Here is a 24,879-nt window from a genome sequence, read left to right on the forward strand (position 1 = left end):
CAGTTCAACTTCTATTCTCCTTAGCTGCAGTTCATCAGCTATCATCAATAACACTCCTCCCCGCATTTTATTCTCTCTGTCCCTCCTGAACACACTATACTCCTCACATTCTATCCCAATAGCTATATCATCTTCTGTCAGCCATGTTTCACTAATGCCAATGACCTGTGGCCAGGAAGAGCCAACCAATGCCAAAAATTCTTCCTTCTTGTTCCTAATACTCCTGGCATTAGTATACATGAAATGCAGAAGCCCGTTAATCCCACTCCTATCTTGATGCCTTATACTAACTATCCCATTCTGATTTGTTGTCCTTCGTACTAGCTCGGGCATATTATACACATTCTTACACTCAACTGCCTCCCTGAAGTCACCCCCCCCCCCTCTTAATAACTCTAGTTTCCCTGATTCTGCACATCCACTTTCACTTCATTCAACAATACTTTTTGCAATCTCTGCACACCAAATCCATTCAGATGCAAACCATCCATCCATCTTGTATAAATCCTTTTGCCCATCAAACTCACTCTACACGTCCACAAACTCCACACCACTCCTCCTGCATAACCTGTGCATAGAGTAATTTGCAATTATGGCCCTCCTTCTCATCTCTTCTCTGTCATACCATGGCAACAGACTCACTATCTTAACTTTCTCACTCTTTTCTTTTGCTACCTCCAGTAATTCCTTCAAGTCGTCTCTCATAGCAATTTTTTTTTCTCCTTTTAAATCACTCATTCCTGCCACTACATATGCAGTGCACTATACTAACTTTTTTTAAAAATGACTGGAATAGTAAGCTAAAATAGCATTATTTCTATCTGACTTGACAGGACTTTGTAGTAGTTCATAAGAGCATGATATCTGGGTATAACAGGGTCTGCTACAGTCAGCATTTAATGTATATGCACTACAGATAATTATCAGTCACTTACCTGACAGTATCCTTAAATGGCAATTTAAGCATCCCATAACTGGAATCAATTAAAGCTCTTGAATAAGGGTCCCAGTAACTTCCTAAATGTTCTTTATAGAACTAGAAACAAAACATCAGTTTTAAGCATATTGCAGCATACACAATGTAAAAAAATTAGCACTAATGACCTTTTGTTCCTACTCATTAAAACTTCCATTTAATTTTTCTTTTGATCGCCTGAATTTTATATTCAATTTTAAAAAAAAGACTTTGTTTAAAGGTTGAGTATTGGTCAGCTTTTATTCCTGAGATCTGGTGGTGAGTTTATTAACAAATTTCAACAGGCTTGAAGGGCAGGGATGAGGAAGTTATTATCTCTCTCTCTAAGGCCTTATAATGGATGTCATTCAACTTCTGTGCTCAGGGTGCCCCAGTCTCAATGGAAAGGAATGGAACTATTGAAGTAGATCATCCAGAGGTGAGTGGCCAAAATGATGATAGGTCTGTAGACAATACTGATGACAATATTGACTGAAGGTTTATGGGCTACAAAAGTTCATTTAGCAGGAAATATCACACAGGACATGAGAGGTTAGTTAAGAGTTTTGTAGAAGAGAACAGACAAATTTTTTCAATAGATGACAATAGGGAGAGAACAAGGGATCACTCATGGAAGCTGTGTAAGATGGTAGTCAGTGTTATGCCCCAGGTAGGTCACAAACTTTGTGTGTGTGTGTGGGGGGGGGGTGTGCGTGTGCAGATTGGTGTGGAAACAGATTTAGCTCCTGATTATATGATAAGATAGTATCTTTTAATTAAATAGCAAATTGTGAAGTGACCAAAATGACACAGGATTAAGAAACAATAACAATTTAATATGAACAGAACAATATAATTCATATATGCTGTAATGGATTAGTTATCAATGGCTTATAGTCTATTATAGACATCAATTAATTGACATTGATACTTTGTACCTGTAAAGCACATTAAATAAGCATTAAGTTGATCAAGTTGCTCAAATCCAACTTTAAACAATGTTCAAATCTTACCTTACCAAACAGTGGCGCACTCAGGATTTAATCTTGGCAGGGGGCGAGTTGAGTAGACAATTTGAGAATACACACTACGCATTGCATACGAGCTATGACTGAGCATCTACAGTGATTGCCAATACATGATACCAGTAATCTCCTCTGGCCCAGCTCGGACAAACGAAGTAGCGGCCGAGCACTACTTCATTCGCTTTGTGTTCACAGTGGCCAGGATTCCCGAGTGCTATAGGGTATTCCCACCTTATGTGATTGCTAATTCATAAGTAGCATAGAAATAGAAGACACAACATAAATTTAAAAAAAAAAAAATAATTTTAATTAGGAAAATATTTTCGGAAATTTTTCAAGTGTTTTTTTCCTTTTTCTTTTTTTTTTTTGGGGGGGGGGGGCAGGGCCCCTTTGCCCCCTCCCTGGGTGCACCAATGCTACCAAAGATACATTAAATTCTCAGACTAGAGCTCTGCTTGATTAAGGTTTATCACACAACTTTAAGTCCACAAACAGCAGGTCAACAAACCTCAATACACAAGCACTTGAAGAGCACTCATCCAACTACAGAAGAGGAAATCTCTTCTTCTTATTAGGAGCATCCACTCATGCATAAACAAGTCCCTTTGAAGACTTCGATTATGGGTAAGCTGAATGACATTTCCTTCTACTCTGAAACATTAGTCTTTTTGTCAGAATTTATGACTCTTCTTCATAGCTTCTCAGTTTCCATGACTGATTACTGTTCTGACAAATATCTTTTGATCAATAGATATTTGTCAGACATGCAAATCTCTCATGCAGATTAGGACCAACAGCATACTCTCATTCTGATGGTTTATCTTTCAAATAATGAGTCATTTCCTTCAGTATCGACTTGTATCTTGCATTGCAGATCACAAATTTCTACTGACAACTCCCAATGTCTCTTCTGTTTGTATCATGATTCACAACTACTTCACAGTTGATGACTCTCATTCTCTAAAGCTGACAACTGCCCAACTCCTGATGACTCCCCAACAACTTGACAACTCAATAACCTGACTTCCTTATATTTCACTGTCCGGTAAGTACTAATATGCTTTATTCCTGCTACTACATATGTACAGTATCACGAATGAGCCTGTGTAGCTCAGTGGATGTGGCGTTTGCATACCACGGCTCTTGGCCGTGGTGTGCAAACGCCATATCCACATCCGCACGAAGGAAGACTTGGTTTCGAGTCTAGTCGGCGACTAGAGGAAATTTTTCTAAGCCTTTTTTCGACCGGTTCCCGAGTTAGTCGATCTCTAGCACAGGCAAGCGGGTTTTTCCTCCCGGAAACTCGGTTTTTTTTGTCCCGTAAATTCAAGAAAATTGACAATAGAACCCACATTATTTCAGACATTAAATATATTGTGTTAGGGTTAGGGACCACGAGATGGCGGCACATTTGAGCCGTCTCTCTTCACTGTGTACCGCTTAATTAGTGATAGCCTTAGGCCATCTATCTCTGATTGGGTAGCAGTGGAGATTGAACTGCCCACTCAGTCTCCAAAAGTTAGATAGGGCTAAATGGCCTCGCCTACTCCCTGTTTACGGGAATAAAAAGGCATTAGATGTTTTTTTTTTTTTTTTTTTATATTGATGCATACACATCATGAGTAATGGGCTATGTTGCTTTGCTGACTTATTTATGATTTCTAAGAGTTCAGTTGTAGCAAACTTTTATTTTGCATAATACTAAATTCTTAAGTTTTAATAATGGAATACTGTGAACAGACATATAAATACAAAATTAATAACAGAAAAACTCACATGAAAAGATTATTTAATAGTATGATTTTCGCCTGTGTGTCACAGGTATCTTCAGTACATTTTAAGCTCAAATTAAACAATAACTGACAATTCCAAAAGGCACCACCTAAGTAGCTAGTGTAAGATAACTAAAAAGGTCAATAAAATTTCCTTAAAAAAAAAAAAAAATTATATATACAATAAAAAGTTCGGAAAGATTAGCTGATTTATAAAGTACTATCTCCCATAAAGGAGACAGACACAATCCATCAGATCTGTTTAAGTTAGAAGAGTGAAGTAAATTTTCACGTTTCTTTAAAAAGCCGTTCCATGAGGAACCAACTTTTGTGAAGGACTTTTTGTCTTTTTCCAATGAACTCTATGTCTAGTGATGATGGCATGTTCTGCAAGTCCAGACTGTTCAGGTTCAAGGTATTGAATATAAGACTGGTGTTCTTCTAGCCGAATAGAGGCAGATCTTCCTGTTTGTCTAAAATAAGAGGGCGCTAGTGGGCCAAGTGCTGTGGACGTGATTTGAAGAGCTCCTGATTCAGATAAGTTTTACTAGGAATAATTAAGTATATATATGCGTAATTGTTTAAGTAAGAGCGGCTGTAGACGTTGTACGCTACCGATATTATTAGTGTGGGGGTTTTTTCTTGCCTAAACTAAATTATGAAATCGTTACTATTAGATCTAGTAACCTGCAGAGAAAAAAAAAAAAAATGGCGGCGGCATTGTCATTCCATGATTTTAATTTAGATTTCAGTCATTTCGTTAAGTGTGAGGTCTGTTATATGTATTCCTTCAATTACATAAATGACTTGTGGATATTTAGTGCAGATGGAAGAAAGATGTGTGCAAAGCGTGACCTGAACGAGGAACTGATGAATGCGAATATAAAATTGATGAGAGAAAGTGCTAGTACCGATTGTGTCGCGAGTGCACATCTGAAAGAGAAGGACGGTGAGAAAGAGAGGCGAAAAAATGTTAAAAAATCAGAAGAAAAAAGAAAAAGAGCGATTTGACAACCGTAACGGTTGTTAAAAGGGACGAAAGTGAGGCGGAAAGAAACGAAATTGAGAGAACGAATGAAAGTAGAAATGGCATGATGCAGAAATCGCAAGTAAAAAAAATTGAAAGAATAAATGATAGTGAAAAAAGAATGAATGATGGCGAAAGTTGGACACGTGTTGGAACGAAAGTACTGAACCAAAGAAAGATGAATGACAGTAAAAGTGAGAAGAATGATAGCGAAAGTTGGACGCATGTTAGTCCGAAAGTACGGAAACAAAGAAAGATAAATGAGAGTGAAAGTGAGAAGAATGATAGTGAAAGTTGGACGTATGTTGGACTGAAAGTACGGAAACAAAGAAGGATGAATGAGAGGGAAAGTGAGAAGAGGGGGTCGAGTGTTAGAAAGTTAGAAAGATTTAATAATAGAGAGAATGTGTCGCGAGGTTCGGAAGGTGAATTGGATTGGATGAAGCAAGAAATGAAATGGATGCGGAATGAAATTAAGAGAATTCAGGTCAAAACTGTTAAAATAAATCATGATGGCATGAAAGAGTTAACGAAAGATGAGCGAGTGGCATTGTATGGCGACTCCGTTATTAAAGGTGTGCTAGAGGATAAAATGCACAGAGTATGTTTTCCAGACGGTAGAATGAGTAGAGTGATTGAGGCATTGAATATGAGGCGGGAGCGAGCAAAAGAGTTAATTGTATTAATTGGTACAACTGATTTGAGAGAGAACAAAGAGCATGTCAAAATGAATGTCAGAAGACTGCTTGTAAAGATAAAAGAGAATAGTGTGACAGGAAGGGAAGTCAGTGTGTTGCCTAGGTATGATTATGGTGAAATGAGGCAGAGAGCACGGATTATGAATGATATGCTGGCTGAAATGTGTCAGGAGATGGGAGTACAGTTTGTTAATGTGTGGAATGAGTTTGAGGGATGAAGTGAGCTGTATGGGAGTGATGGACTGCATTTGAGTGGTTATGGTGTGAATCGCTTGGAGAGATTACTGCTGGAAAGTAGAGAAGTAAATAGAGAGAATGAATCAGATCGAGAGGGGAGTGATATGGAAGAGCAGGAGAGTAAGACAGGAGAGATTGAAGAAGTGGAAATGAATGGGGAAGTGAGTGGTATGAGTATAGAAAAGGAGAGAATGGATGTGCAAGAGGAGCAGGGAAACGGGGAGGCTCAGGGTGGACAGGGGTACACAGCGTGAGAAAGGTGGATGCTCCAAGAGGAGGTGAGAGCATGTGTAGGCAGGAAAGTAATGGGATGACCAGGGATCAAGAGGAAACAGATGGAATTGAAAATGGTTCTAAAATGAAGAAGCAGAAAGGGAAATGGCCCCAGTCCAGCATGGAGAGATCACATCGAGTGACTGGTATCAGTGTAGCTAGCTGTAGATCCAGAAATGAGCTGTTGTGTTTGTATACCAATACTAGAAGTATAAGAAACAATACAGATGAAATGGTCGCACTAATTGCATCTGTGCACCCAGAGATTGTCGGAATAAGTGCGACATGGTTAGATGAGGACGACATCCTGACAGGAATAGAGATGGAAAGGTATGTGTTTCGTGAGGATAGAAGGGGTAAAAAGGGATGGGGAGTGCTATTGATGATAGAGAAAGAGTTATGTCCATACAAGGTAGAGATGCAAAAGGGAAATAGGGCCAGTGGTTTTGAGGCAGTATGGTGTGAGGTAGAGGTGAATAGAATCAAATACTTGGTTGGATGTTGTTATACACCTGGTAATGTGGATGGTGGTGATAGTGAAATGTATAGTCAAATAAGCCAAGCAAATAAGAAAAGGGTGATCATTATGGGTGATTTTAATTATGGCAATATAGACTGGAATGAGGAAATAGCAACTGGAAGTAAAGAAAATGAGTTTCTTGAGTTTTTGAGGGATAACTACCTCAGACAGTATGTAACAAAGGACACACGAGGATTAAGGGTGTTGGATTTGGTCATCTCATCAGAGGTTGTAATTATAAATGAGGAGTCAAATCATCCACCAATTGGCGAGAGTGACCATGCGGTGATTACCTGGGTGGTGGCGGCCAGCAGTGAAAGGACCCATGTGAGAAAAGGGTATATGTGGAACTACAAGGGGGGGGGTGATTTTGAAGAGTGCAGGAGACAGCTTGCAGGTGTAGCATAGAATGAGGAGTTAGCTGGAAAAGAGATCAATGCAGCTTATGAGATTTTCAAACACTATCTAGTAGATGCAATGTCTAAATATATTCCAAGGGTGGGAAGGTTAAATAAGGTAGGTGTGAGATGGATGAATCAAGAGATTAAGCATGCAATACAGAGAAAAAGGGCATTGTGGAGGCAGCATAAGAGAAGTGGAAGTAACCAATTTCATGAGGTCTACAAAGACCAGGCAAGGAGGGTGACTTGGTTGGTGAGAGTAGCTAAAGAGAGGTATGAACAGCAATTAGCTAATGAAGCCAAAAAGAATCCTAGGGAGTTCTTTCGATATGTAGCCAGCAAAAGAAAGAATGATTATGGAAGGATGACATTGATTGGAGAAAATGGTATAAAGACAGCTGTTGCAGAATGTGTGGTGGAGATACTTAATGAGCAGTTCATAATTATCTTTCAATCTTGTGAATGTGACTTCATGGAAAGATTAAGAGCAGTTGATGATGGGGAGGAGAGACTGACTGTAAGTGAGCAAGTGGTGTTTGGGGAGTTGAGTAAACTAGATGTAAATAAGGCTGTGGGACTTGATAATATATCACCGCGTATTCTGAAGGAATGTGCCAGAGAGTTGACACCTGCCTTGACATATTTTTTTAATACGAGTCTTGCACTTGGTCAAGTTCCTAAAGAGTGGAAGGAGGGCAAGATTGTGCCACTTCATAAAGGAGGTGATCGAACTCAAGCATCAAACTATAGGCCTATTTGTGTATCAGGTGTTGTGGTTAAGTTGTTGGAAAAGCTTGTGAGAACTAGGATCCAGAGTTGGGTTGACAACAATGGTATAATCTTTGATGGACAGCATGGATTTGCTAAAGGGAGGTCATGTTTTAGTAATCTACTTATTACAATAAAGTGACTGCTTCCTTGGACAGAGGAGAAGGATACACAGTAATATACTTGGATTTCGCAAAAGCTTTTGATAGGTTACCTCATGATAAGTTGACAGTCAAACTAGAGCAGATGGGGTTGGATATTAGATTAGTGCATTGGATTGGAGACTGGCTATCTGTTAGGTATCTACAAGTTGTGTATGGGGGTGCAATATCCAGGAAAAGGAAAGTCACTAGTGGAATGCCTCAGGGGGCTGTTTTAGGACCATTACTATTTAACTTGTATATTAATCATATTGGCGAAGATTTGGATGGAGATATTTAGTTTTTTGCAGATGATGCAAAGTTGGGACGAACCATAAAGAGTAGTGAAGATGTTGTGGCCTTGCAAGAAGACCTGAATAAATTGAGTGATTGGGCAAGCAAATGGGGATGTGAGTTCAATGTTGCAAAATGTAAGGTTTTAAAATTTGGAAAACAAAGATGGGATGCAGAATTTATGCTTGGTGAGAATATATTGTTGGAGATAGAGGAAATAAGAGATCTGGGGGTGATAGTGGATAAGGATCTAAAATTTAGGGGACACATCGCCAAAATTGTGAAGACAACACAAAGACTTCTGGGAATGATGCGGAGGACACTGCCATGTAGAAGAAGGGAGATTCTTGTTCCATTGTATAAGGCTTTAATTAGGCCACACATGGACTATTATGCCGAAATTGGGTCATCTGGTTTTCAGAAGGATGAAGAGATGTTGGAAAGTGTCCAAAGGCGACTGACTAAGGTAGTTTCTGACCTCTGGAATGTCGAGTATGAGGAAAGATTGAAAAAATGTAATTTGCAGAGTCTAGTGGAAAGAAGGAAGAGGGGAGATATGATAGAGACCTACAAGTTGGTAAGGGGTTGTTATAGGATCAATGGTGGAGATGTTCTACAGAGAATAGTGGGAGATCAGGGGAGAACCAGAGGTCATCCCTGGAAACTGTATAAAGAGGGTGTGAGTAGGGGAGTGAGAGGCAGGTTTTTTTTGTGCAGAGTTGTGAGTGATTGGAATGCCTTGCCTGAGAGTGTGGTGTCTGCAAGGAGTTTGAATGTGTTTAAGACACGGTACGATGAGATGTGTGTGAGATAAAAGGACCTCCTAGATGAGTCTTTGACTCCATGAGGTCTTGTTTAATAATAATAATAAACAGTTAGCCTTTTTAGATCTTTTAATTCTTCGCCAACCTGATGGTAACCTACATTTCTCAGTCTATAGAAAGAAGACTCATACAGGCCATTATATCCATGCTGAATCTCATCACCATCCAAGTCAAAAGGCAGGAACTATTAAAACACTGGTTCATCGGGCCCACTCTTTTTGTTCTTCAGACGATCAATTACAGAAAGAACCACAATATATTTCTTCTTCCTTTCTATCTAATGGATATTAGAATTTTTTCATCAAAAGAGCTTTGAACAGTTTTAATTTTTCTTCCTCTTCAAATACAGAAGAAATAATGCACATTCCTATCCCTTATGTACAAGGCATTAGTGAACGTTTAGCAAAAGTTTTAAAACCACTGAATATTTTTGTTGCTTTTCGACCGTTCAGAAAAATCTCCACCTTTCTCACTTCTCCTAAGAACAAGCTACCACATCTTAATTATCCAGGTGTCTACCAGATTCCTTGCTCTTGTGGATTATCTTATTTCAGACACAGGAAGATCTGCCTCTATTCGGCCAGAAGAACACCAGTCTTATATTTAATACCTTGAACCTGAACAGTCTGGACTTGCAGAACATACCATCATCACAAAAGTCGGTTTTCCTCATGGAATGCCTTTATAAAGAATCATGTGAAAATTTACTTCACTCTCCTAACTTAAACAGATCTGATGGTTTACGTCTATCTCCTTTATGGGAGATAGTACTTTATAACTCAGCTAATCTTTTCTAACTTTTTATTGTATATAAATTTTTTTTTTTTTTTTTAAGAAATTTTATTGATGTTTTTAGTTATCTTACACTAGTTACTTAGGTGACACTTTTTGGAATTGTCGGTTATTGTTTAATTTGAGCTTAAAATGTACTGATGATGCCTGTGACACACAGGCAAAAATCATACTATTAAATAATCTTTTACATGAGTTTTTCCATTATTAATTTTATATTTAACTAAATTCTTACAATAGTCCTGTCCTTTTTTAAAAAATTATTCTTGTTGCTCAGATTCTCCAAGAGCTCAAATTATAGGGACAGGTACTACTTCTCTTGGATAGTTTCTGTGGTGCAATATTGCAGCACGTACAATATTATCATCAGGTCAAGCAATATCATTATCATCTAAGTGCAATGTAACACATTAGAATGATCAAGTAAATTTCTCAGTCTTCCATAATCTTGCATTAACAACAAGTGCAGATTAAATTCAGATTCCTTTTCTCTACTGAAATGAGATGCAATAATTGCTCTTGGCTATATGATTTAGTTGAATGTATCTGAGGTGAAGTAATAGGTTGATCAAGGTCATTTGGTTTTAAAGTGGAACCTCTTCCTTCGTTAGTGGTGTGCTGCAGGGTTCTGTTCTTGGACCACTGCTATTTAATTTGTTTATTAATGATATAGAAAGGATCTGAGAGAACCTGTTCATTTATAGGTATTATTTCTGGGAAAACTCCTGTGTTACTCCTCTTAAAAACTATTATTATTACAGCTATTTTGCCTGCTTTCATTTAGGAGTGCCCCTTTTTTAATGTCATTGGCTTCTTACTCAATAATTCTTAGGGCATTGCAGATTCCCAGGTGATTTTAGAGACAAATGCATATAGCATAATAGAAGAAATTTCGCACATACTTTTTCTTGAATGTTGTTGCCTGTCTTTTTTCTGTGATGTGCATATTTCTGCTGTTAAGGTGTTAAAAGGGAAGTAGGGGTAGGCAATGTGGGAGAATTAATTTGAAAAAACCCAGGTTTTTTCAAATTAATTCTGATTAAACTTGTGTGTGTTGGTTCTCCAATGCATAGAATATTGTCCATATATCTGCCATAAAAGGTGATGCCAGGGGGGGGGGGGGAGTAGGAGTGATTCTATGTGAACTAGGAACAATTCTGCTAGTTGTCCGCTGATGTTTTGGCCCATAGGGAAAATGAAAATTTGAATATACATGCTGTTGTTGAACTTGAAGAAGTTTGCTGAGATTATTAGTTTGATTAAGTTTATGATATCATTAGGTGTTAATTTTGTATTAGAGTGTAGGGTGTGGTCTTCTCTCGATTCCATCAATTCCATCCATAAATATCTTATCAAAATCTTATCAATATCTTAAAAAATCCACCAAGTTCTTTAAAAATCACAACTATCCAACACAACTAATAAACTATGCAAACAGGACAGCAAAAACCTGTCAAAACAACCCAACAACCAAAACAAACTTCACAACACAAAAAGTTATCAAACTGCCATACATCCAGAACACATACAAAGCCTACAAATACATTTTCAAACACACTAACTGTAAACTGGTATTCACCACAAATCAAAAATTGGCAATACTTCTAAAACCCACTAAATCTCACACACAAAGAAGTATTAGAACACCACAACATAGTCTAAAAATTTCCTTCCCAAAAAGACTGTGATATCACCTACACAGGTTCTACTATCAGTCTTTATTGGCAAGACTACAAGAACACTTTCATGACTGTAACATCCCTATTCCAGAACACATTTAAACACTAAAAAATGCATCAAAAAGAAAAATAGAATACAAAGTACAGGGAAAACAGAAATAGCAGTTCAAGCCCCTGAACAGAAACATACCCAGCAAATTGACAAGGCTATCATAATAGACAGACAAGACAAGAAACAATGCTTAGAATATTGGAAACGATAGCCATAAAATGTGATGAGAACCTAATCAACGTCCACCGACCCTACATAATCTCAGAGTGTTGGAAGCTTCATAACATTAAAATTAGGTCACAACTCCGACCAATAGGCGATAACTCAAGCCTACTTTCTCCATGAGTTTAGACAACGACACACACACACACGGTCGAAACAGCATGCATCCCATTAACCCCCCCACCCTATTTTCCCATAAATCCTTTTTCAAACCCTTTTTCTCAAAAAAACAGTTTCTATTTTCAGCCCCCTCTTTCATCTCTTTCCCACCCTACAAAAAAAAGTGCTATGCTCACCCTTAAAAATAATATATGTATATATTATATAAAAAAACCTGGGTTTTTCAAATTAATTCTCCCACTTCCCTTTTAACACCATAACAACAGAAGTATGCGCATCGCAGAAAGAAGACAGGCAACAACATCCAAGAAAAGGTATGTGTGAATTTTCTTCTATTATGTTACATATATTTGTCTCTAAAATACATCTGCAATGCCTTAAGAATTCTTGAGTAAAAAGCCAATGACATTAAAAAAGGGGTACTCCTAAAAGAAAGCAGACAAAAAACTGTAAAAATAATAAACCGTTCATTTATTTGCTGATAATTCAAAGTTGGGTAGAGCAATAGCGAATACACATGACAAAATTTTGCAGGATGATTTGGATAGATTGGCAGACTGGACTAAGAGAATGGATGTCAGTTTAATGTGGCAAAGTGTAAGGTTATGCATTTTGGGATGAAAAGATTAGCATCACCTTTATCAATTTCTTGGAGTACAGCTCCACCAATACCACATCGGTGGAGCTGTACTCCAAGAAATTGATAAAGCCAGAGATTTTGGAGTGTTTGGTAGATAGGGAGTTGAAGTTTAGGGGGGGCACAAAGCAAAAGTGGCTAAATCAGCTCATCAGATCACTTGGTTACTAAAGAATACTTTAATATTAATTAGCAGATAAAGCAGGTTATTGTTCCTCTTCATCGAGCCTTGATAAGCCCCCATTTTGACTACTGCACCCAGATCTGGGTTTCTTCTTGATGGGGAGGAGGTAGAGAGGATCCAGAGACAAGTGACCAAATTGATATCTGGTGTATGGAACGAACCTCACGAGAACAGGTTGAAGATCTGTGGGTTACAGAATTGGTTGATAGGCAGAAAAGGGGTGATATAATTGAGGCATTCAAATTACTGAGGGGTTTTTACAAGATTCAGAGAAAATTTAACAGATCTGGTGGTGGGAGAACTAGGGGCTATCCATGGAAACTGAGCAAGAGTGTAATTAGCAAGGATATTAGAACTAGGTTTTTTACTTGTAGAGTGGTGAATGAGTGGAATAAGCTGCCAGAGTGTATTGTAGATGCCATGACTGTGAATGAGTTCAAAGCAAAGTATGATAGATACTGTGCAAATGCTGAATAGTTCTTGACATGATTTAGGGTCTCCCTCGATGGGTCTAAGGACTCTTTGGAGTTGCCTGTAATAATAATAATAATAATAATAATAATAATAATATTATAAATTAAAAATGGAAGAAATTATATTCTTGGTTTCATCCTTTATCCAAGAGACCTCAATGAAGGTCGAAACTGGTCTGGGCAGTCGCACTTTCCATAATGCATAGCATTATACATGTTTGTAAGGATATGCGCATTGCATTATGGGATACTAAGGCAACTGATGTGAAATCATTAGCCTCTATATACAAGTTGCCCTGTCATGAAGTTACTTCATGTGCAACTTTGGTGGAGTAGAGCTTTTCTCTAGGGTTATTGTCAATTTTCTGTAGAGCAGCAGCAATTGCTGGAAAAGAATAAATATGGACAGGTGTTAATTCAACTCCTAGACAGTTTTTGCATATTTCATAGTTCCTACTACCGTCTGGCTGAATTTTCATGCCTTTAAAATGTTCCATCCTTAGTCTGGTGATGATTGTGGTTATTTCTCTATTTTCATTAATTTCACTGGTTTCATTCTTCTTCTTCTTGACAGTTTGTTTTACCAATCTTATTTTGGCGACATAGTTAGCATCAGTTAGTAATAGTGGGTGTAATTTTTGAAGTATCTTGCTTCTTTGGCTAGTCTGTCTGTTCTTTCATTGCCTTCAATATTTATTAAATTGTTGAGAGGTAGTTACAGGGTTGACACTGGAGGAGTTCTTTCACTTGGTTGAACAGCGGAAAGGAGTGATGACAAGAGGCATCCCTGGAAGTTACGAAAGGAAACTGTTTACAAGAGGGTGAGGAGTGGTTTCTTTGCATGGAGGGTGGTTGAACCATGGAATGCATTGCCTGATGGAGTGATGAGAGCGAGAATGGTAAATGAGTTTAAGGAGGGGTATGATAGACTTTATGTTTCTCAGCAGGGGGGGGGGGACCTCCCCTCAATGAGTTTTGATAGACTTTGTGTTTCTTAGGAAGGATCTCCCACGATGAGTCTTTTGACTCCATGGAGGCCTGAATAATAATAATAATGATTTACGTATCCATTGCAGAGTGCAGTTCTTAATTTTTCAAATTTAACGTTGCTAGTAGTTCATGAATTTCCTGTGAGTTTTGCTTTTCCATTTTTTAATGCCTCAAGTGCAGATTTTGAGTTGCTGTAGATGGTTATTCCTTCTGTAATGTTTATTACTGGATATGAGAGATAGAATTTGAGAGCTGTTTGTATGGCTGTTAATTCACAAGTGAAGTTTGAAGCTATTTTGCCAGCTGTAGTTTTGATTTGCTTTTCCTCACCTCCAGGTAGAGTTAGAAAAACTCCTGAACCGCCTTGGTTGAGTGCTTCATCAGATGATCCATGAGTGTAGGCAATGACATGGTTTGGATTATTTAAGTGATGTATGGTGTCAAGTCCTTTTCTTTTATTTTCTTGCTGTGAATCCTTTTTTGAACAAAGTTCAAGGAGATTTAAGTTTATCATTGTGTCTTTTGTTAGAAGAGTGGAAAAGAATGGCTCTTTGCTTATTTCAGTGGATAGGTGCTCTAAGTCAATCTGTTTTCTAATTTCTTGATCATATTGTAACGCAGATGATCTCTTTAGTCTAGATTTTCTTGTCCAGGCATCGAAAGTTCTGAGTGAGATGTGATCCTGTTGGTGGCTCCTGATTATGTTAGCGAATTTAACTGTGGGGAGTTTTCTTCTGTCTTCTAGTATGTGAAGTCCACACTCTTGTTGAGCTTTTAAATTATTTATGGATGAGACTGCACCTATGATAATTTTTGCTGCTCTTGATTGTACTCTATCAAGTTTTTCTTTTGAGCTAGTAGAAACTGGAGCCCAGATTGATGAGGTATATTCCATAATGGGTCGTATGAGTGCCGTATATGTAGTTTTGAGTGTCTTCAGTTTTGCATCCCACTTTGTTCCACAAAGCCGTTTGATGATATTAAGCTTTTTAAGAGCTTTATTAGATAGATTTGTAATATGAGTTGTAAATCTCAGTTCAGTGTCTAGGGTTAAGCCTAAGTATTTTGGAGACTGTTTTTTTCTATTTTGGTATTATATATTTTGATTTGAGGGTTGTAATTGTGTCTATTTTTTCTATCAGTGGAGAAGATGCTCAGTTTTTTTTTCTGGGTTTATCTGTAGTTTGAGTTCCTTTGTCCATCTTTCTAAGCATTTTATTGAATTATTTAGGACTTTTTCAGATTGTTGAGGATTACTACTTGTGTGCCAGATTGCTATATCATCTACATAGCATGCTATTTTTGCATCCTTTATTATGTGAGGATGGATATTGTTCGTATAGATGAGAGATAGGAGTGGGCTTAAAACAGAACCTTGTGAGACTCCAGCCCAAGTTTGATACATGTTGGAATAAAGTCCATTAATTTTTACTTTCATTTTTCTTCCTTTCATGAAATCTAACTGGTAATTAGTTTACGGAATTAACAACGCATATAAAGTATATTAATTAAAGGTAACTTTAATAAATAACTTCTATATTTTGGCAACGTCACGTTGCCATCTTCAGGAACATAAAGATATGGTATGTGCATGCAGGCACTAACAAAAGCAAATGAGGAGGAAAGCAAGAAACTAATATTGTTCCTACAGTCCTAATGGTGCCCTCTGGTGGGCTAATTTGGTTGACTTGGCAGTTGGGCTGAAGATCTCAAAATATAAGTCTCCCAAATTTTGAGTAGTTTCATGCACCCAATTTGTTGAGGTTAGGAACGTTTTTTAGAGCTGATGAAGATTCCTTGAATAATCTTTCATATTTAAACTTGCTGCGGTGTATTATTTTTGTTTTCTTCCAACGAATTCTATGGTGGGTATCTAAGTCATGGTCTGCATTTCCGGTTTCACCAGCACAGCCGCTCTGGGCTAGCAGACCATGCCTTAATCTGCTATACAGACCATAACTTAAATCGTCTCCTAGCACTATTAAATCTGTTTATTATTATTATTATACGGGCACCTCTATGGGTGATATTGTTATTAGCAAAATCAAAGTCATCAGTGTCAAACTGTACTGTATAATTATAAATCACACACACACACACACACACACACACACACACAACTGAAAGTAGCATACTCAGTAGACCAATTCTTTACCAGGAAAACATGTCAGCTCAAAGTACACTGTCAGGGAGACTGTTTTGGGCACAAAAAAGTATTATCCAGCTAAATCATTCATTATATGAGATTTGCATCAACCAGAGGTTACTCTGGTTCGTTCAAAAATCAAAATATGAAATATCAGTTTTGAGAGAGAAAAACTGTCATTTCAATTTACAGAAAATGTTATCAGTTTTGAAAGAACAATGATCTGAGGGCAGTGGGGATATTCATATAATTGAATTTTTTTTAAAAATTTTTTTTTCAACGAAGTCAGTTAAAAAATTTAATCAAAAAAGTATGTTTGCTTGCTTGTTGTCTATAATTTATAGCTACATCTCACACATACTGTACATTAAAGTAGTTTGTTAATTGCAAAAGAAAAGATTTTGCTATTCTGGAAAAAACTGTGATTTGGAATGCTGTCTATATAGGCACTACGACAATGACTGAGAACAGAATAAGAAAACACATTCAAAAGAGTTATTTTAATAATAATAATAACGATAATAATAATAATAATACAATAAAATAAAAATGGGCTAAAGCTAAAAATTCTGTGTGCAATATTACATACATATTGAAAATTTTAAAATTTATTTACATTTAAATTCAACTTACACTTTTTTTGTGCTCTCTTTCAGCATATAAAATGCTAAAGAGAGCACAAAAATGCCTTCTTATTTTGTAATTGCAATTGAAGACTTACCTCCTGAATTAGGTCATGGGCAAATTTTGTGGCATTATCTTTCAAATTAGGAGTGGGAATAAGATAACCATATACTGCTATTACGCCATCTGCCACCAGTACTCGTTGTGCTTCTTTAAAGAAAATATTCAGATCAAACCAGGGGACAGCCTGACTTGCAGCTATCAACTGTACTGATGAATCATATAGTGGGATCTGGTTTGGTTGAGAAACTCTATAACAGTACAGAATAATTATTAATATTAAACGCATGAATATATATACTTGGCTACTTATCTTTTTCATTGAGTATTTGCTGCTCTGCAATTAACATCAGAGCAATTAGGAGAAGAAAAAGCTAAATAAATAAAAAAAAGTGAAAAATAAACAACTTTTGAAACAGTGATATTAGTTACATAAGTAAACATACAGCTATGGTTATATAATCAAATTATCAATTGAACTACTAATTATTAATTTTCATAACCCTATTTTAACTAATTATTTAATCTTCTCAGATGATCATAGAGTAATTCACAATAATTAGAGTAATAAGTGAACATGGCTTTACAGTGAAGAATGTAGATAATAACTATGAAGGATAAAAAAACATTTATTATATAAATGTTGTTTTATCGAATATTTCAGGTGTACTAGGTGCAGGGTGCACATCCATGGAATATCATTATCATCGATATTATATTTCTGCATTTGTTCCCATTAAAGACTCCCCTAATTGTTTCCTGGCTTCACATGATTCCTAAAATTAAACACAATATACTAATGCTTCATGAGGAGGGCCGGCCTGGTTGGCCGAGTAATTAGCATACCCGCTCTCCATCCAAGAGGCTGCAGGTTCGAATCCCGCCTGGGTATGGATTTTTGTACTTGTCTTCTACCTTCATACATTCATGCCAAGGCAGGATTCAAACCATCCAAGTACCGATATACTCATCCAAGATGGACTAGGTCAATATTGGAGAAGTAGAGCCCTCCTGCAATGGGAGAGGCCTTCACCCTGTAGTGGAATGAAAAGACAGGCTGATCATCATCATCATCATGAAGAGGACATTTTTTTTGACATATAAACATTGCACCACATTTGCGTTAATAGCCCAGGTGTGCATTCAAAATACATATGCCTTTCAGCAGCCCTTTCATCAAACATACAGATGGCACAGCAGGTCAAATTCTTAGCATTCCAGTGGTTTTAAACCATCCAGAAGGTGAGACAGGTGAGCACTGAGACAAAAGCACCTAGAAATCAGTGGCTGTTGATTGGTTATTGTGTCAACCAACCCAATTGAATATTGTCATTTGTCATGAATTGCTATTTTTGTTTTCTGAGTTACATCTGTTTTGTGTTTGTGAAGTGTGAACTGACATGATAGGCAAGTTTTTATATATAATTTTCCATGAATGTACACCTTTTTTTGTTCATATTTACAATGGGAAACAGTGTTGATGATCTAATGAATGTCTCGTTTTCTGCCAGAACTTTTGTAGATCGTATGACTAGTTGAAGGAAATAAGCCTCGTCCTCCTCTTCCAAATTTACTGATCACGTACAAAGATGCAAAAACTGAGTAATGAAACACTTCCTTATTTCACAATTCAATGCAGTAAAATGATTAACTGAATGTGAGGTGCAGTCAAGATATTTTGTTGGCCTTGTTTTATTCTTCAGAGAGAAAGGCATTCGGAATAAAGATGTTTGGAAAACAAAGAATTGACAAGTTCATTGACAAACAAAGAAAAATTGAAGTTACCTGTCATAATGAAAAGGTAAAGAAAGCTAAAGACATTTTTAAAAAAAGATTAATTGATGCTGTATGCTATTTGGCTAAGCAAGAGCTTCCTTAAAGAGCTCATGATGAGTCTGAAGATTCAGCTAATCATGGAAATTATATAGAACTGTTAAATATGCTCTGTGAGTATTATTATTGTTATTATTATTATTATTATATGACACCTCCAGGGAGTCCAAAGACTCATCGAGGGAGAGTGTGCCAACAGCATCGAATGATTGAATCCCTTCCAACTACTAACTGCGCCCAAACTTGCTTAACTTTTTGCGATGATCATCTTTTAGACAGTAATTTAAAGGATTCAACTGTATTTCAGGGAACTTCTTTCATTTATATGGAATAAGAGACAAATTAGTCAAAATACTGAATTATTATTATTATTATTACCCCAAGACCTCATGGAGTCAAAGACTCATCTGGGAGGTCCTTTTATCACACACACATCTCATCATACCGAGCCTTAAACACACTCAAACTCCTTGCAGACACCACACTCTCAGGCAAGGAATTCCAATCATTCACAACTCTGCATGAAAAAAACCTGCCTCTCACTCCCCTACTCATACCCTCTTTATACAGTTTCCAGGGATGACCTCTGATTCTCCCCTGATCTCCCACTATTCTCTGTAGAACTTCCCCACCAGTGATCTTATAACAACCCCTTACCAACTTGTAGGTCTCCATCATATCTCCCCTCTTCCTCTTCTCCACCAGACTCTGCAAATTACATCTTCTCAATCTTTCCTCATACTCAACATTCCAGAAGTCAGAAACTACCGTAGTCAGTCGCCTTTGGACCCTTTCCAACATCTCATCACCCTTCTGAAAACCCAGGGACCAAATCTGGGCACAATAGTCCATGTGTGGCCTAATCAAAGCCTTATACAATAGAATAAGAATCTCCCTACTTCTACATGTCAGTGTCCTCCGCATCATTCCCAGAAGCCTTTGTGTTGTCTTCACAATTTTGGCGATGTGTTCCCTAAATTTTAGATCCTTATCCACTATCAACCCTAGATCTCTTATTTCCTCTACCTCCAACAATATATTCTCACGAAGCATAAATTATGCATCCCATCTTTGTCTTCCAAATTTTAAACCCTTACATTTGGCAACATTGAGCTCACATCCCCATTTCCATGCCCAATCACTCAATTTATTCAAGTCTTCTTGAAAGGCCACACCATCTTCACTACTCTTTTTGGTTCGTCCCAACTTTGCATCATCTGCAAACAACTGAATATCTCCATCCAAATCTTAGCCAATATCATTAATATACAAGTTAAATAGTAATGGCCCTAAAACAGGCCCTGAGGCACTCCACTAGTGACTTTCCTTTTCTTGGATATCGCACCCCATACACAACTTGTTGATACCTATCAGATAGCCAGTCTTCATTCCAACCGCATCTGCTCTAGTTTCACTGTCAACTTATCATGAGGTACTCTATCAAAAGCTTTTGCGAAATCCAAGTATATTACTGTGTATCCTTCTCCTCTGTCCAAGGAAGCAGTCACTCTATTGTAATAAGTAAGTAGATTACTAAAACATGCTGTCCATCAAAAATTATACCATTGTTGTCTACCCAACTCTGGATCTTTGTTCTCACAATCTTCTCCAACAACTTTACCACAACACCTGACACACAGATAGGCTATAGTTTGATGCTTGAGTTTGATCACCTCCTTTATGAAGTGGCACAATCTTGCCCTCCTTCCACTCCTTAGCAACTTGACCAAGTGCAAGACTCGTATTAAAAAAATGTCAAGGCAGATGTCAACTCTCTGGCACTTTCCTTCAGAATATGTGGTGATATATTATCAAGTCCCACAGCCTTATTTACATCTAGTTTACTCAACTCCCCAAACACCTCTTGCTCACTTACAGTCAGTCTCTCCTCCCCATCATCAACTGCTCTTAATCTTTCCATGAAGTCACATTCACAAGATTGAAAGATAATTATGAACTGCTCATTAAGTATCTCCACCACACATTCTGCAACAGCTGTCTTTATACCATTTTCTCCAATCAATGTCATCCTTCCATAATCATTCTTTCTTTTGCTGGCTACATATCGAAAGAACTCCCTAGGATTCTTTTTGGCTTTATTAGCTATCTGCTGTTCATACCTCTCTTTAGCTACTTTCACCAACCAAGTCACCCTCCTTGCCTGGTCTTTGTAGACCTCATGAAATTGGTTATTTCCACTTCTCTTATGCTGTCTCCACAATGCCCTTTTTCTCTGTATCGCATGCTTGATCTCTTTATTCATCCATCTCACACCTACCTATATACAAGACAGCATTCAAACCAATTTTAATTTATGGATCTGACAGCTAGGTTAGAAATAAAACATATGATCAAAGACTTGAGCCACAGATCTGAGAGTTCTGAGAAAGATTAGTGGAGTGAACAGATGGCATCAATGGCAGTATTGTACTAGATACTGCCCACTCATTTATTCAAACTTTAGTTTGGATAACTGAGGATATTAAGAATAAAACTTGCCATTGTTAGCATTCAGGAAGTTGTTAGTAGAGTTAATCTCAGATTGTATGGTCACTTAAACAGAATGGGAGAGGAAAGAATTGCAAAACAAGTGTTCTTTGCTAGGTTGGAACAAAAAAGACCTAGAGGATGGCCAAGATGTAGGTGGATTGATAGAGTAAAAAAAGTGCCTTAGAAGACAGAAATATAAGATCTGATAATGCCAGAGTCTTGACAGATGAGAGATTAACTTTTGGTGTAACTTTTTTTCATGTAGTACTATTACAATATCCTATATGCTTCCTTTGGGTACATGTCAGGAATTTGATGTTGATGATTATCTGTTACTGAGGATGAAACATTCTCAATTTTTATTAAGAATTTAATTTTATTATTGCTAGAGAAATGGATAAGCTTAAAATAGCATCTACTATATTATATTATATTATGCAAAACATCTGTTACATTGAATCCAGTGAGTTCCATGCACCAACCATTCTCCATGTAAAAAATATTCTCATACCTTTCTCCACTGCATTATTACAAAACTTTCAGAGATGGCCTCTCATTCTCCCCATTTCTTTTTATAATCCCTTCTGTATTAAACTGGTAAAATCCCTTGCTAACTTGAAAGTTTCTATCATATCACCTCTTTTCCTTCTATCCACCAAACTAATAACCTGTATTATGTTATTATGTTTTGATGCTGATGCCAATTAGAAGTCTAAATGTTGACTGTTACTTTCAATTAGTTCCTGTTTCCCCCCTCCCCTCAAGTTCTTTAGTTTTCTAAATTTTACATAAACTGATCAACACTGAACATTCAAACAAAATATGAAATTTTCTCCAAATACACCACTTACTTGAAATTCACATTTGGAAATGGAGATCTGGAAAGAGCTTCTTTAAGTTGAGTATCACTAATATCCACTCCAGTAACTTGTTTAAAATAAGGAGAAAGAACACAAGTACTCTGACCTGTTCCACAACCAACATCTATTGCATTGTAAAAAGGTGGCTCAATCTTTAAAAAAATAAAAAAAATAAAAAAATAAGTTTTTTTTTTGTATGTTATAACAACTAAACTTTTCATACCCAAATTAACAATAACAAGAAAAAAAATTAATGAAAACTTTCCTTTCTTTCACTTGAATATATATATATATATATATATATATATATATATGAAAGAATGATCATTAACTCAGTTAACATACATATTTTTATGAAGAATTGAATGACTAGAACCGAGATTTAAGTAAAAAGGTTTTAATATAAAAACACTACTAGTTTCGGCCTGTAACAGCCTTCATCAAGTGACATTATAAAAGAAAGAAAAAACACTAAACACCGAAGGTTAAAAGACTATGAACAACATAGAGAGTCTTTATACATAATTAGCATGAAAACATTGTAGTTGTATTTAAACCTGTTCTTTCACTTGTTGCAATGTTAGGAGAGTGCATGCTTGCAGCATCATGTGAATGCCAGTACATGATTACAGCTGAATGACTATCTGGGAGGTTGTAGCTCAAGTTATTATTTAGATGAACAGGATTGAAGATGATTTCTCTAGATTCCACGATTTTTCTCTCTAGTTCATCATTGCAACGGAAGATGTTAGTAGATTTTTCCCAGCAGACATTGTGACTTTTGTCACAAAGTCTACTGGGAAAAATTTTGTCCAAAATGTTATCTCTTCATTCCAATCTAAAATGCCATAATTAAAATCACTCATATTTATCACATTTCCCTTGTTCACTAATTCAAGTAGTTTATACATTTCTTCATCACCCACCCTCCACATTCCCTGGCTTATTAGCAGCATCCAACTAAACCTCCACCTCACACCATGCTGACTCAAAACCATTGCCACCATTTACATACATCACCACTTTGTGCAGACATAATTTACCTGCTATCATCAACAGTCCCCTGCCCTCTTGTCCTTTTTATCCTCACAAAAAACATCATACCCTTTCATTTCTATTCCCGTCAGGATATGACTCTTATCCAATCATGTTTTCACTTATCCAACAATTTTTAGACGAATAACTCAATCAGCAAAAACAAAACCATTTCATTTCCTTATTTCTGATACTTCTGGCATTTGTAAATAAACATAGCAATTCACTTTTATGTCTATAACCAGTCCTGAACATGCCATGTGTAGGTTATGATTTCCCCACACCTGACCATTCCCAGTGGCCTTTATCACCACTTACTCTATCTCCTCAGACTCAACTACTTCCCATACATCTCCCATTTCTATACTGACAATCCTCATAAACACATCACTACTACTACTACTTCCAACATCCATTCTTCTTATGCTGTCTCTCTGTTCATCCTGACCTCACCCCCAAATTTCCCTGTCCATTCTGTATTCTTGTTCAATCATCATTATCTCTCACACTACTACTATTCTCATTTACAACTACTTCAGTCTCACCAGGTCCTCTCTCCTGATCTTTTGCTTCACCTATTACCTCCTTGCTCTCATCACTCATTGCTCCTTATAGCAACAATCTCTCTGATTCACACCAAATCCATTTAGATGCAACCCATCATGCAAAACAATTTTGTACAATTCCATCGTTTCCTCAAATGCATCCCACACATTTACAACTCCACTCCCTTCTTCTCACACAGCTCCACTAACACACCATTCATGATCCTTGCTTGCCATCTTAACTCATCACTATCATACCTCAGCAACACACAGGTTACCTTTCTAATCACACTGTTTCCAACAATGTGGTTGGAAAGGGAGTCTTTCACTCTCCTCAACAACTTCTTGATATCCATCCTCACATTCTTACATCCAAGTCATTTGTTCCAAAAACCACCACCACTTGCTCACTGCTTCTCATATCTAACACATCAGTTATCCTGCTAATTATCCCTCCTATAGAAAATACAACTCATGAAATCTCTAATTTACAATACCTCTAATAATGGAATCTTCATACATCACTGTCCTTGAGTCATCATCACCTTTTTTTCTCTGTGTTTCTTTGTCCTACCCTTTTACACTCTTTTGTTCTTATCCACCAAACTTCTCACCTCACCATGCATATTTTCATCTCATTCTGATCAACTCATTTTTCAAGTCTTGCATTCTGGCAATTACATTATCTGTCAGTCTGTCATTCATTTCCTCATTCCTACTTTCCTTCACTTCCACAGCATTACTCACTTCATTTCATCAGTTACACTTTCTCTCACTTCTGTAGTCTTGCTTGCTTCTGTTCTCTTATTTATGCAGTCATTTGCTCCTGCAAAGCACTCTTTTATTCCATCAGCCAGTTTCGCATTTACCAATAACCCATAGCACAACAGAATATCACACTTTCAATATATCCATACTCTCTCTCTCTCTTGTCTCCCATTCAGCTCTCTGCATTCCACCATGTATACACGTTGCACTCACAACAACAAATCATTCTTTAAAAGTCCATGCTGTTAATTAAATTTCATTTTCATGCTATGCAATGTGCAGATCTTGTTCCTACTGCCCTTTTTGCTGTTGTTCACTGCAAGCTTCAAAAAATAGTAAAAGAAACATCTGCTTCAAACACTCAAAGATCCACAGTCACACTAAGCTATGGAAAATAAACAAAACTACACCAAAATGCAAATCCAAATCACTACT

At 37.1% G+C, this 24,879-nt stretch overlaps 1 protein-coding gene across 1 annotated transcript in view; it reads right to left on the reverse strand.

Annotated features, from left to right (window-relative positions):
* The window catches only part of LOC150098050 (putative methyltransferase DDB_G0268948), a 42,334-nt gene extending 18,600 nt beyond the window's left edge, over positions 1 to 23,734 (reverse strand). The window contains exons 1-4 of the mRNA XM_090406666.1: positions 23,639 to 23,734; positions 22,088 to 22,248; positions 16,951 to 17,164; positions 936 to 1,036 (exon numbers count right to left, since the gene is read on the reverse strand). Of these exons, the coding sequence (XP_090262792.1) occupies positions 936 to 1,036; positions 16,951 to 17,164; positions 22,088 to 22,248; positions 23,639 to 23,734 (572 nt within the window). The remainder of the gene's footprint in view (positions 1 to 935; positions 1,037 to 16,950; positions 17,165 to 22,087; positions 22,249 to 23,638) is intronic.
* Between the last annotated feature and the right edge of the window lie 1,145 nt (positions 23,735 to 24,879).

This window comes from Typopeltis vanoorti, chromosome 16 (genome assembly GCF_054136105.1).
Source record: "Typopeltis vanoorti isolate ZY-2024b chromosome 16, IOZ_Tvanoo_1.0, whole genome shotgun sequence".
Classification (NCBI taxonomy): domain Eukaryota; kingdom Metazoa; phylum Arthropoda; class Arachnida; order Uropygi; family Thelyphonidae; genus Typopeltis; species Typopeltis vanoorti.